We start from the raw sequence: 14,778 nt of genomic DNA, 5'->3' as shown, positions 1-14,778 counted from the left end.
AAGGATTTCAGAATTTTGGAATTTGCATCTTATCCAATCTGCTCCCTTATTCAGTTTTCTAACTGTATAGTGGTACAACTGGCTATTAAATAGGGCAGTATCAGTTACCAAATATCGATTCAGAAATTGAAGGTAGTTGAGTTTGCATGTTGTAAAACAGAAGACAAGTTAGGTCTGTGTTCTGCAGAGGTCACATAGAATGCTTCCCTTCACACATCTAAAATCTGTAACTCTACCCGTATAATCCAGTTAGTTGTGTCCTTTCTTTAAAGTGCTATCATTAGCATTCTACATGTCTAAATCAAGACAATTTATGAAAAAATGGTTCATATAATGCAGTATTGTAAGGCATAGAGTGTACTGCAGAATTTCCCAGTAAAAACCACATACAAAATATTCTGGTATATAAGGTATCCTTTTTTTCTTTAGAATCCTCTAAAATCGTTGTTTTATGTCTCAGGACTTAAGGCACCCTCATTAATGTCAGATTCTTCGTATTTTCTTTACTGCAGGAAATTCTAGCGAGTGTAATGATAAAGAACCTTGATACCGGTGAAGAAATACCATTGAGCTTGGCAGAAGAAAAACTGCCACCAGGCATTAACCCCCTGACGTTGCATATCATGAGGAGAACTAAGGAATATGTCAGGTATGAATGAAAATGGCTTCTAGCTGTTCATCTCAGATAGCTTGTGATATATTGTTCAAATATTGCTGTTTTGTTTCTGTACTCATTATTTTGTTTAAAGCCTTTTTTAATGGAAGCAAGGAAGTATGTTTCAACCCATCCATCTGTTTGTGTTGTGTATAATTTGAATGCTGTTACCTGGTTCTCTCTGACATTAGCTTATTTAATTAGGTAACAGAGGATATCGAATGAAATACTGTATTTTTAGGATAACTGACCACTGGACAATAAATCTCTGCCTGGATCTGCAGGTGTTCAGCATCTCTGAAAATCAGCCTTAACTCCAAACCAAACAGCAGTAAATATGCATAATGTTGTGTTGCTTCTGACCTGAACTGAATGCATTTTATTATAACCCAATAATAGGTGCCTAAGAAGTAGTTAAAATAAATTTATGGGAGAATAAATATTAAGAGGTCATTCATGCTTTGAAATTCTACGGGCACAATTACAGTTGAGTATTCTACAGTCTCCATCCTATTTAAGCAGGTTTATAATTTCTCTTTTGAGTTCTTGAATAAGTTCGGAGATTGTTGTCAATTGACCTTATGGTAGACTGTTGCAGATACTTGATGCTGATCAGCAAGTCATATTTTAATGCAGAGGTCTCTAAGCCCTTAGCATAAATGTCAGATAGGAATTTGAACACTTGTACCGTTTATAAATACGTATAGCATTGGACAAAATAATTTTCAGACAGCCACATAAACTTCTGTGTGCGAAGTTTTGCTTTGCATTATTTCTTCCTTCAGTATTGGCTTTCTTAGATACATATTTGCTTAACATCTACAATTGGAAACAAAGTACCATAATGAAACAGAAGCATCTGTAACATGTTGTGAAACAATAAAAAGTTGTTATACGTACAAATAATTCGTTAGCCAGTTCATGTATTTAGTCTGCTTCAGACATTTTTCAAAACACAGACGAGAAAGAATGTGGCCTTTCAGGATATTTGAATGTACATAAGGTAATAGATAACATGAACCTTGAATTGAGAGAGATGTGTATGCAGTTTGTCTTAATCAAGGTACCTAATGCATTGTATCTGCTGACTACAGCTATTGCTTGCTGAACACGATGCTGAACATTATTGGAGGATGTTGAACTTACTAATGGACTCCTAAATCAAGAGCTATCAAGATGTGTGATATAAGCAGGAATCTAAAGATATGGTTTAATGCTTAATAGAATGATGCCAGCACTTTAATTTGTGTTAAGAGCTGTTACAGTATTTTGCATATAACCGTGTATATTTCACAGCAATGATGCAGCACAATCTGATGATGAGGACAAAATGCAGACACAGCAAACTGATTCTGATGGAGGAAGGTTAAAACAAAAAACGTAAGACTTTAGGCCTCTTGTTTCACTGTTCTATGTGAACTACCAGTGTCTTTAGAAGTACAAATGTTTTGTTTTCATGTAATGATCTGTACTCTGGTCACAACTTGTCCCCCCCTTTCATGTTTCAAAATGATTTCAGGACACGGGTCTGAAATCAGTTATGACTACGACTACATATTAAAAATAGGTACCTATATTTTACCCTAATTAAATTACTGATGCTTACGAGCAAAAAAGCTGAACCAGCAGGTTTAAGACAAACAGAAGGAAGTTCTGCTTCACACAACACACAGACAACCTCTGTTACTCATTGCCAGGGGATGTTGTGAAGGTCAGAAGTATAACTGGGTTCAAAAAATAATTAGGTAAGTTCATGGAGTATAGGTCCATCAGTGACTGTCAGCCAAGATGGTCAGGGACGCAACCCCATGCTCGGGGTGTCCCTAAGCTTTTGACTGCCAAAGCTGGGACTGGACAGCAGAGGATGGATCACTAGATAACTAGTGTTCTGTTCTGTTCATTCCCTCTGAAGCATCGGGCACCAGCCACTGTTGGAAGACAGGGTACTGGGCTAGATGGACCATTGGTCTGACCTAGTATGGCTGTTCTTTATATTAAGATGTAAAAATACAAATGGAAAGAAATAACACTTTTTCAAACCCAAAATGTTTTAGGGTCACAAATTGCAAATACTGTATGTGATTGGTTTTCTGTGCATGGCATGAGTGGTGAAAAAATATCCTTGCATTTTAAGGACTCAGCTGAAAAAGTTCTTGGGCAAATCAGTAAAGAGGGCAAAGCATCTTGCTGAAGAATATGGTGAACGTGCTGTAAATAAAGTTAAAAGTGTTCGAGATGAAGGTCAGTGAAATAGAATCATTATCTAATAGATCTGAATCTTGTGTATCCCTTGGGACAAAAGCCAGCTATATAAGGGAATCTGGGATTTTCCTTTGAGGGGAAAATTAAAAATGAATTATGCTCCCACCAAATAGCTTCAACATAATGCGGGTTCTCGAGGCTGAGGTCTGTCTTGCAGTCTCTGTATGATCTGACAGATGACTACTTCAGGGGTGGTTTTGTTTGCTTCCTTTGTGGTGTTACTGTTTCTTACACAGTACAAACAGCTGTGGGGAGGGTGGCAGGAGCTGAATAATGATTTTAAGTGTAGCATAAAAACTAGCCTATAGATGTACAGGAAATACAGGGGATTTAAAGACATTTAATCAATGTATATACTTAATAAAAATATAAAGAATTATGCTTGGTGGTTCTTCTAGTGCTGGTCCCCATGTGTATTCCACACCAGGTGTGCATGCACCCGAGACTAGAGATTTGTAGAAGGGAGTGCTTTGATCTGTGCATGCACAGTTGGTTTCCCCATGTTCCAAACCATGGGCATAAAGGGTGGCATGGACCAATGCCACTCCAATTTCTTCTTACCACCTCACGGCCCGAGTCAGAATTCTGTGTCAACTATGGTCTTCCTCTGCTTTCAATATCTATAAGTGGTCTCAAACTGTGAGCAGCATTAACCTGGAGTAGAGGCCAAATCAGTTAAGCCTAAGAAACCTTCTCATAAGAGTGAGGAGTATAACCACAGGCATAAGGACAGATTCCCCATCTGCATCTGCCCCTAAGAGAAAGCATCCCTCCCCATCCCAGTACAAGCTGGGTGAGTCACTGTGTGCAGATCATAAGGAATTAGGTCCTCCTAAACCTATCCAAAAAGGAAAGGTGCAACTGAAGAAGGGTCTGACAATACCGGCTCTGGCCCACAAGCCAAAAGATCAGCACCCACTGCTCCTGTCTGGGAGCTTCACGCTGGACCCCATTTGACAGTTCTGGCACACTCCAAGTGGGATTCTCAGATTACCAGGTCATTAGAGGCTCTGGATCTGTCCATTCCCATCTCAGGAACTCCAGGTAGGACTAAAATCTTTTCCTCGCCCGAAGATCTTTTCCCTCTGCCCTATCCACAATCTCCTCTTCTGTCAGCTTGTTCCTCCTTAGAGACATTTCGACACCACAAGAAACCCTCTCAGAGAGAAGATCCTCCCCTGCTGCATCCGCAAGTCACAGTATTCTCCACCGGCACAGTTGGTAGAACAGGAGCCTACCCTTTCAACAGATGGAGTCGAAGCTCCAGTTGAGCACACTCGATTACACAACTATAAAGCACTGTTAGCAAAGTACAGTTTCCTAAATTATTCTGAATTTCTGGAATTCAGAGACAAATATCCTCAGGAAGACAGAGCTCAGCTCCAAGCCCTTATTGATGAAGGCAGGTTGTTGGCATCATTCCAAGCAGCTGTGGATGCAGCTGATACTGTGTCTGTTGCCATCTCCACAGCCTTAGTCATGAGGCATGAATCGTGGCTTCGCTCGTCAGGATTCACCATGGAGGTCCAGAATACCATCAAGGGCTTGCCCTTTGAGTCTAATCTCTACAATGAGAAGACCAACGAATCACTACACTCTCTTAAGAACTCTAAATAAGCAGGAAGTGGAGGGTTTTCCTATACCCTGGTCCCAAAGAGGAAACACCTCAAGCAAACCTACAGGCCATGACCTCCTCCCCCACAAGCATTTGTCACCGGCTCCCTTATGAACTACCACTCAAGCGACAGGGTTCAGGAACCCAGGTACAAGGCTTCTTCCACTTCTGTGATCACTGCCCAGTCCCACCTACCATGTAAGGATTTCTTTGATGTATCACTCAAGGACTGTATAGCAATATTTGATGCCATGACATACTGCCCCCAATCTTTTGGTGGCCGCCTTACCTACTTTGTTCACAACTGGAGGGCAGTAGCAAGAGACAAGTGGATACTAGATGTCATCCACTCCAGCAGCACAATCAAATTTATTTCACCCCCCACCACAAACCACCTTCCCAGCCTCTTCTCAGGGATCATACTTATGAGAAGATTCTTCATCAGGAGGTGAAACTTCAGGAAGGGACCATAGAACAAATGCCACCACAACATCCAGGGAAGGGGTTCTACTCTCTATATTTCATAGTTCCCAAGGAAAACAAAGAATGAAGACCAATTCTTGATCTACATCAACTAGATATCTTACTTGCAAATCAAAATTTCTCATGGTAATCCTGGCAGAAATAATTTCCTTACTGGAGAACACCTGGTTCCTGGCCCTCAACATGAAAGATGCATGCTTTCTTGTGCATATTTACCAGTCCCACAGAAGGTTTCACAGATTCATGAGAAGACGAGCACTACCAGTTCAGAGTACTCCCATTTGGGCTGGCAACAGCACCCAGGGTCTTCACGAAAGTCCTCTCTGTGGTGGTGGCAGAGTGTGACACCCTGTAGCTCATGTTCACCACTTGCATGGTTGGTATGTGTTGTACAAAACATGCCTTATGAGGTATCATTTGAAAACTCATAAGCTACTGAGCATCCTTAGCCTATTAATGTGTATCGTATATGCAGTTATGAGACTTTGCTATAGTGTACTGAAACATGCGGTGAGTCTGGGGAACGCCCGCAGACTAGGTCCTTAGAGATAACAAAAGGACTGTCAACAAAGACCTTGCATGTTGTCTCTGAATATGCCTCAAAAGTCCTTGCTCACACCTTCTGTGTAAGGAAAGTGACCATTCACCTGAAAGATGTCTCGACTCTCACGTACACCACAGACTGTCTGCACCCCAGCAGGGGGTGGGGGTGTTCCTTAAGGAGAGGAGGAGGGTGTTAAATAAGAGACAATGGCTTCCCCATTTACCTCTCCTACCCCACCTCAGACGCATGAAAACAAGATCATTCAGAAGACAAAGAGAAGCATCATTGATGTGTGAGGGGTGGTCCCAGCCTGCAAAATGTATTGCAGCTTATGGTAGCCTGGGTAAAGTTTAGGAATTAGATTGTGATTTTATCATTTTATTTCCTTTTGTAACCAATTCCGACTTTTATGCCATTGTCACTTATAATCTGTCTTTCTCTAGTTAATAAACTTGTTTTAATATTTTAATCTAGGCCAGTGTTTTGAGTAAAGTGTCTGGGGGAATCTCTACTCAGGTTAACAGAGGCTGTGGCATTTCATTTCCTTCAATTAAATTAACTAATTAATGAGCTTGCAGTTACTCCTCACTTATAGTTGTGTTGTTGTTACGTTGCTGATCAATTAGGGAACATGCTCGTTTAAAGTTGCGCAATGCTCCCTTGTAACGTTGTTTGGCAGCCGCCTGCTTTGTCCACTGCTTGCAGGAAGAGCAGTCCATTGGAGCTGGTTGGTGGGGGCTTGGAACCAGGGTGGGTCAGCCGCCCCCCCTATCAGCTCCCCTAAGTTCCCTGTGCGGCAGCCCCCCAGCAGGCTATCAATTGCCAGCAGTTCAGGTGTCCCTCCCCCATTGCCCTGTGCTGCTCCTGCCCTCTGCCCTGGAGCTGCTCCCTGGAGCCTCCTGCTTGCTGGGGGCGTGGGAGAGAAAGAGGGGTGCTAATGTCAGGGTGTCCCCCTCCCCCTGCTCTTGTACCGCATCTTTACAGAGCCGGGGGTGGGGGTGGGGGACAACAGGGCTCAGGACTGAGGGAGCTTGCTGGCAGCAGCTGCTGTCTCAACTTGCTGATCTGCTTAAAAAGGCACTGTACTTAGAGTGGGGTCAGCATACTTAAAGGTGCAATGTGTGTGTGCGTGTGTCTCGCGCGCTCTTTCACACTCACAGCCACACAGCACTTTGGAAAGTGGAGGGAGTGGTGCGCTCCAGGGGGATAGCGTGGGTTCATCATCACATTCAGTTTCCACAGGGAATGTTTGCTGCCGCTGCCATGTGGTGTCTCTTCCCTCCATTCGTGCCGCCTTGTAGAGCGTGAGGCTACATTAACAACGTGTTAATCCCTGAGGGCTCAGCCAAGTGCTAGTTCATCATTTTAGCAGTAAGGCAATCCCTGGGAAATATCCCACCCTCTGACTTCACCACCACAACCAAGCTTCACAATCCTCACTGCTGTGTACCAGTATTACACAGTTTTAGACAAACAATTTTTGTGTGTGTATAAATAAAATATAGTATTTTGTCTGGTGAAAAAAATTTCCCTGGATCCTAACCCCTCCATTTACATTAATTGTTATGGGGAACTTGGATTCGCTTAACATCATTTCGCTTAAAGTAGCATATTTCAGGAACATAATTACTGCAACGTGAAGCGAGGAGTTACTGTACTCTGATCAAGGGGGTGTTCAGCAGCGTAAGCAGATTAGTGTTCTTCCTTTCAGATTAGATTTAGACACTAATACAGTAATAACCTTGTCCGGTTTGTAAGATGTTCAGAACTCCTTGCTAAAAGAATCACAATTAATTCAAAAGCAAAATAATCTTCTGTTCCAAGAAAAATGATAGAGAAATGCACACTGCTGGGATCATTGCTGTCTAATGTACACAGTTGTGTTGTGTTCTGCTTAGTGTTCCATACTGACCAGGATGATCCCTCTTCAAGTGATGATGAAGGAATGCCATATACAAGGCCAGTTAAATTCAAAGCATCACATGGCTTCAAGGGACCTTTTGACTTTGAACAAATAAAAGTAGTTCAGGATCTCAGTGGTGAACACATGGTAAGTTTATCTTTTTGGTGTCAAGTTCCACTTTGATGTAAATGAAGAGAATACTTCTGCTTGCTGAGTGTGGTCAGTGTGAAATCCAAGTGTATCTTCAGATTATGAAATAAGAGTAGGGAGACAGAGCCATTAAGACTTATTTCTTCTGTCTTATCTATGGGTGAGATTCTGCAAATGAATTTGTCTGGACTCATCCCTAACCCCCCAAGGAGCTATTTGCAGGATGTAGCCCTGTATATGTAGCAGTTAATGCAGTTCCATTGCTACAGTTAGAAGAGTATTATGCTGCTTTCTCATACTCTTGATCTGAATGTTCTTGTGAGAACTGGAAGGCAAGAATCTCCCCTTTCCAGCCTTCCCAGAGAGCCTTCATGCCTCAGGTCAATGTTCTATTTGAGTGCCACTGAATTAAGTCAACCTAGCATTGCAATGCACTGGGATTGGCGCAGTTCTTCAAGTGTGTGTATTATAGCATAATGATTGCCCAACTCTTCCCTTTTAAAGACCTTGTTTTCAGTAGCTTATAACTTTGCCAAACTTCATCTGGGCTGAAATGCTGGGTCTCTCTATCAGGCTGCCTTTTTTTTAAAGAAATTTCAGGCCAAATGGTTAAGTAGTTTCCTAGAAAGCTATTAGGAAAACATGTTTTACCCATGTTAAAATTTTGAATTTTTTTTTTTTAAATTTGAGATGCTCTCGCACCCTGTGTTTTGGAGCAGGGACTTTAAATTCAGGTGGCCTTTCTGTCAAGGATGTGCCTTTTGCCAAAGCTGGGAAAATCCACCCAAATTTGGCCAAGTTTCAAGCTCTTGAAAACCTGCAGTTTGCACATGTTCAGTAGAGATTTGCTAGCGCTTCTCAGCTAAGTTCCCCAAATATGTCATCCGCACTTGGCATGCTCCAGCCAAAGGTTGAGCAGAAATTTCCCTGTAAGTGCCGCTGTGGGCTGTTGCCCAGGTCCAACCCTGGTCTGCACTAGAACTGAGCAGGGAACTTGTCTTGCTGTGCTTTCAGTGACCTCTCACTGTAAACAGACATCCAGGTTGCGTGGAGGAAGAAGCTGTCTGATGCAAATGCAGAGAACAGAAAATCTTGACCGTGGCAGAGAAGAATAGATTGGGAACAGGTGCAGAGAAGGGCTAGTAGGATGATCTGAGGAATGGAGAACCTACCTTATGAGAGGAGACTAGAGGAGCTTGGTTTGTTTAGCCTAACAAAATGAAGACTCTGGGGAAGTAGGATTGCTTTCTATGAATACATCAGAGGGATAAACACCAGGCAGGGAGAAGAGTTATTTAAATTATGGGCCAGTGTTGGCACAAGGAGAAATGGATATAAACTGGCCATCAATAAGTTTAGGGTTGAAATGAAACAAATGTTTCTAACCATCAGAGGAATGAAGTTCTAGAACAGCCTTCCAAGGGGAGTAGTGGGGACAAATAACCTAACTTGTTTTAAGACTGAGCTTGATAATTTTGTGGAGGGGATGGTATGATGAGGTTGCCTACAGTGTCATATGGCCCTTCCATGGCTGCTATTAGCAAATATCTCCAGCAGCTGGAAATGGAACACTAGGTGGGGAGGGCTCTGAGAATACTATAGAGAATTCTTTTTCGGGTGTCTCACCCACATGCTTAGGGTCAAACTGATCACCATATTTGGGGTCAGGAAGAAATTTTCGTTTAGATCAGATTGGTAGAGACCTTGGGCATTTTTCGCTTTCCTCTGAAGCATGGGGAATATATCACTTGCTGGTTTGAACTAGAGTAAATGGTGGATTCTCTATAACTTGAAGTATTTAAATCAAGATTTGAGGATTTCAGTAACTGAGCCAGAGGTTATGGTCCCACTATAGGAGTAGATAGGTGAGAGTCTGTGGCCTGAGATGAGCAGGAGGCTTTAAAGACTGAGACTGGAGGCTGGCAGGCAGGAAGGTGGGGGACGCTGGGCCTGGCAGCAGGGAGAAGCAGGACCCTAGAAGTCAGTGGATGAGGGGAGCCTGTAACTGGCTGTGTAAAGAGACTGGAGAGAAGGCGATGGGGGAATGTGAGCAGAACTGGGTATGGCTGAGATGGGGAACAGGGAGTCTGGAGGGGTGAGAGTAGGATTTACTGGGTAAGGAGCTTGGGACGGGGACAAGAAGCCTCAGGAGTGGAGACTGGGACTCACTAGATGAGGAGAACGGGATTGGGATGAGGAGCCTGGGGTGAGGAGGAGGTGGTACAGAGGAGATCGATCTTGAGTGGGGAATGGGCAGAAAAGTACCCACTACAACAGCCCCCTCTCCAGAGTTTGGCATGGAACCCATGATTCCCAACTCTCACTAGGCCTCTGCTGTTAGCAAATGGCTGTGAAACCCACTGACAAAGTGTGTGTCTGAGTCCCCTGCAGTGCTCATTCACCCAAAGGATGAGAACCTACTTTGTCCTCAGTAACTTCATTAGCTCAAGTGGCAGAAGTTTGTGCAGTGAATCTAAAGGTTCCAGACCGGCTGACAAGCCATGTGCATGTCAATAAGGTGCCACATGATGGAATTGTTTTCTTTGTTTACTTTTTTAAAAAAATAGGAAAATTACATGCAAACTATGTTACAAGAACATTAAGATTGGAAAGTCAAAAGTTGGAAAATGTCAGAATTAAGGTTGTCTCCCCAACCTTAATTCAGCCCCCTTGTGCGCATGCATTATGGTACGGTCGCTAATTATGTGATCACATACTATTTTTCCTGCAGGACCCCTGCTCATGTAGTACACAGGTTGGAACTGCTCTGGAGACGAATCAGGGTTGTGTAGTGAAGGAGGCTATTGTCTCTAAGACCTTTGCTTCATTTGTTACAGAGGTGTAGTGCCCGTGGCAGGGGACTGTAGAAAGAAAAAGGAGTGTCTCATAAGGCAGTTGAATGGTGCCCTGGAGAACTGGATTCTATCCCTGCCTCTGCCACAGTGTTCCTGTGGGGTGCAAGTCAAGTCACTTAAACTAGACTCTTCACGGACGGTCACTAATTGTGTAATTTTCCTGTGCTTTGAACATATCAAGTGCTGTATAACACTATATATTCTGAAAAACCAAGTGGTAGTTATCTCAAATTGGGCACCCAGAATTAGTGGATACTTTTGACCTTAATCTCTCTATGCCTCTGTAAAATGTGTATAATAATAACCACTCATCTCCCAAGGGTATAACATAATTTCACCAATGTTTGTGAAGCACTCTGATAGAGTGGTGATGCCATAGACAAGCTGATGAGAAGTTGTTAATTCTGTGATCCTCGCGGAGTTTGAATAGCAAGCAGGAAATAAGGCATGGGGCCACATATTGAATAATGAGGAGAAATAAAAATTGAATAGCTGCATTTCAAGTGAACACTGTCCATCCTGTGCACTGAATGAAGCAGAGGTCCTGTGTAAAAAGTAGTATGTGATGATGTAATTACAGACACAGTCATAATGTATGAGCTCAGGGGGAAACAAATTAAGATTGCCCAGGCAACCTTAATTCTGGTGTTTCCTAACTTTTTGGGGCTTAACTTCACGATCTTAATAAAATGTTCTTTTAACATGATGGTGTGTATATATGCCTATTAATATGCTAGTTCTGGTATGGAAAAAGATACTTACATTGTTTTATTGTGAACTCTTATTTTGACAGGGTGCTGTTTGGACAATGAAATTTTCTCACTGCGGCCGATTACTTGCATCAGCTGGACAGGACAATGTAGTGAGAATATGGGTTTTAAAGAATGCTTTTGACTATTTCAATAACATGCGACTGAAATACAATACAGAAGGTACCTCTCCATTTCTCACTGGTATTTTAAGGGCATTAGAAATTCTAGAACTATCTAGAGTTTTTCTTGTATTTTAAAAAAAAAAGTTCTACTTAAATAGTTTCTAACTTGCTGGCTTTTAATCTGTGTTCTAGGTCGTGTGTCTCCCTCCCCATCTCAAGAGAGCCTGAATTCTTCAAAGTCTGATACTGATGCAGGGGTATGTGTGCCAGATAGTGTATGAGTTTTGTAAGCAATGTGTTTCTCTAATGCTGTAGATTTGCACTGCTTTAATCCAAAAAGCATGCCCCAGCTCCAGAGGAGTTCAAACTCTGAAGTCTCAATTCTTCAGTCTAATTCTACATGGTCTTCTGCGGGAGTTTCCCCTCAATAAGAATGCAGGCTTGGATCCTATGTAATAGGACTCAAACATTTATTCACTCAGTCAAAAACTAAGATCTGATTGAAGATGTTTAGTCAATGTGTGCATGTGATACAGGCAAAAAATAAAAGAGCAAAACTAGATAACTTGTTACAGTCTGCACATCTTCATTTTGATATGTTATTAATTAAAGCTAGTCCCTCAGTGGATCTTTGAGCTGAATGCTAGAAGTAATTAAATACAGATAACATTGAATTTCTCACCTGGCAATTTCTTTCACAACTTTATTTAAAAATTAGTCTGACACTGTATCCTTAATTCTCACTTAAGACTAAGATTTAGTCATGGGCATTTTTAGTAATAGTCATGGACAGGTCATGGGCAATAAATAAAAACTCTCGGCCCATGACCTGTCCATGAATTGTACTATAAATACCTCTGACTAAATCTTAGGCGCTTTGGGAGGCGTCCCAGGGCCCCGCCGCTGCTCTGCCGGGTGGGGGGCAGCCTGAGCAGCTGGCTCCACAGCACCGCTGCTGCTCTGCGGGGGTGGGGGGGGGGCATGAGCAGCTGGCCCCAGGGCCACCCTTCATTCTCACGGGGGTGTGTGTGGGGGTGTGTGAGTGAGAGGGAGAGGAGGGAACAAAAAACAAGGGAAGTTTTAAGAATGGTGTATGTTTGTAATAGATGTGTGCATACCCATTGTTTCATTTATTTATACAGTTACATAAACTGAATACTGCTTAGCCAATAAATCAGAATTAACCTGCCTTAAATATGCAGTATGTATTTAGACAATGTTATTTTAATCTATTCAAATCAGTTAAGTACAATAATAAGCATTAAAGTCCTTTGATTGACATTTGAGTTTTTACCACAGTTACTAAGTATACTGCAGTAACATTAGCTCATGCTCAGTTTCACAGTTTGTCTGTAACTGCACTAAGTGTTTTAAAATCTTTTCTGAAAATGTATTCTAGTTTAAAAAAAGGGAATGTCATCTTTTGGTAAATCCATACCAGCATCGTAGACCACATCAGTGCTCCTGTGGGTGTTTGTTCTGAGACCTAGCTTTTAATCAAAGGTCCTATGCAGAAGCCAACTATTTTCCTTTCATTTTGCCTTTGTTTGTTGCTGAAAAGCTCACGTATCACTGCAGTCTCTAAATACCCCTTCCCAGTAAGCACTAGGAACCTTCATGTTTTTTATTTAGAATTTTTTTCCTTAATTGGGCAGTGAAAAAGTACAATCAGTGAAATGTTAATAAAACACAAAGTCTAAAACCCCAGGTTATGCATCCTAAAAAAGTGTTTGACTAATGGGATTGCTTATCTGCCTTCTCCCCCTGTTGTAATGAAAAGCGCTGCAGTGTTCGACACTTTAGAATAACCAAAAATTCGAGATGTATGGCAGAACTTTGTGCGTTTTAGAGTAGTGTAGTTGTAAACTCAGTACACTGCTTATAGCACCATGTAATTTATTTTGAATGTTCAAATAACTGACATGAATCACTTATTTCTCGAATACTTGGTACTTAGGTTTTATATCTGTGCTCAGATATCTGCAGCACATCTGCATATCAGAAATAGTAACAATATGTTCTGTTACCATGGGTTTTTTCTGTTGCACTGATTGATTTTGATATATTTATATCTGATAGGTTTGCAGTGGAGCTGATGAAGACCCTGATGATAAAAATGCACCATTTCGGCAGCGGCCATTTTGCAAATACAAAGGTCATACAGCAGATCTCCTTGATCTCTCATGGTCTAAAGTAAGACAGCTTTTGTGCAGACTATACAGAACTTTCCCTTTTCCCCACGTGTTTTGCTCTTTTCCTTTTCTTGTACTTAAGTTTGGCACTTTATATCTAACCAGTGAAACAACTGATTATTAGCCTATGGATATAGGCACAGCCCATTCGTGAATTTGTTGATAAATGTCTAAAACACTTTGTAGCTGGTTTCCTCTTGTCTCTCATAGAGTATCCAGCATAAGAACATTATCTCTCATTCTAGCTTCGCTGCAGTTTTTAGGGGGCCAGATTCTGAGCTGGTGTAAATTGGCATAGTGTCGTTGGATTCAGGGAAGCTGTGCTGGTTTACTTTAGATGAGGATCTGATCGCAGAATATTCAGTACCTTCAGATTGGCCATCTCTGTGAGTTCTAGCTGTGTTGTCTGTGTTATATCTAAAATGTGATCTTAGCTGATGTTCTGTGAAGAGCTTAGTTTATTGCACCCTTTTAATTATTATATTGTGGCTCAGTCTGTACTGGCAGGAAGCTGAGTCCATTTGTGGCTTTACGTAATCATATGAAAGATGGAACCTCCCGCCACTACTGGCTGTAGTTTGATTATCTGAAAATGTTGCTCTTCCTCAGGTTCCCCTATTTTTAAAAGAAGAAAACTGGTTATTTCAAAACCTTTTTGACTGTTCACTGAAGAACTTAGGCTACACAGAGAGGAGGCAGGAATGATTGTTACTATTTTTCAGAGGTTGACTGGCACTGGTTGAATGAGGGTGGTTGAATAACAGCTAATAAAAAAAAATTAAGTTGTAAACTCTTGTAGCTAATTGTGTAACCCTACTGACTTGTGTTGATGAGGTCTTACTCTCTATGGAGCTACTCAAATGTATAAGGCCTCAATAGCATAAGTAAAGGTGTTCCAATGCAGTTGTTAAAAAGTTTTTCCAGTTTCCATATTTATTATTGGATTGTCTGGAAGCAACTTAGATTATAAAGATTCAGAAATCAAGATTTTAAATTTACCATTATCAAATCAAACACCTTAATTTCTGGAGGCCATTACATTTCTTACTCAGTTCAGGGCCTATGTTAAAATCAAAGTAGTATACATTCAGTACCTGGTACAGAACACACCCCGGGTTCCTTTGTTTGTGTATCTTGGGAAGATCCCTGAGAAGACCCATCATATCTGGCTACAGTACTCCTACTGAAGGAATATCACGACTCATAGAAACTATCCTCAAACCTCACCACCCAAAGGGCCAGCTT

General features: G+C 41.7%; 1 protein-coding gene across 2 annotated transcripts in view; it reads left to right on the top strand.

Annotated features, from left to right (window-relative positions):
* WDR44 (WD repeat domain 44) overlaps positions 1–14,778 on the top strand; it is a 61,214-nt gene that overhangs the window by 31,906 nt on the left and 14,530 nt on the right. For both annotated transcript variants that reach the window (XM_048863509.2, XM_048863508.2), the window contains exons 7-13: positions 513–649; positions 1,952–2,035; positions 2,790–2,896; positions 7,458–7,609; positions 11,261–11,399; positions 11,534–11,598; positions 13,421–13,534. In XM_048863509.2, coding sequence (XP_048719466.2) covers positions 513–649; positions 1,952–2,035; positions 2,790–2,896; positions 7,458–7,609; positions 11,261–11,399; positions 11,534–11,598; positions 13,421–13,534 — 798 coding nt within the window. The remainder of the gene's footprint in view (positions 1–512; positions 650–1,951; positions 2,036–2,789; positions 2,897–7,457; positions 7,610–11,260; positions 11,400–11,533; positions 11,599–13,420; positions 13,535–14,778) is intronic.

Source organism: Caretta caretta, chromosome 9 (genome assembly GCF_965140235.1).
Source record: "Caretta caretta isolate rCarCar2 chromosome 9, rCarCar1.hap1, whole genome shotgun sequence".
NCBI classification, from domain to species: Eukaryota; Metazoa; Chordata; order Testudines; family Cheloniidae; genus Caretta; species Caretta caretta.
Note: the sequence above shows the minus strand (reverse complement) of the source record. Positions and strands in the feature narration are given on the sequence as shown.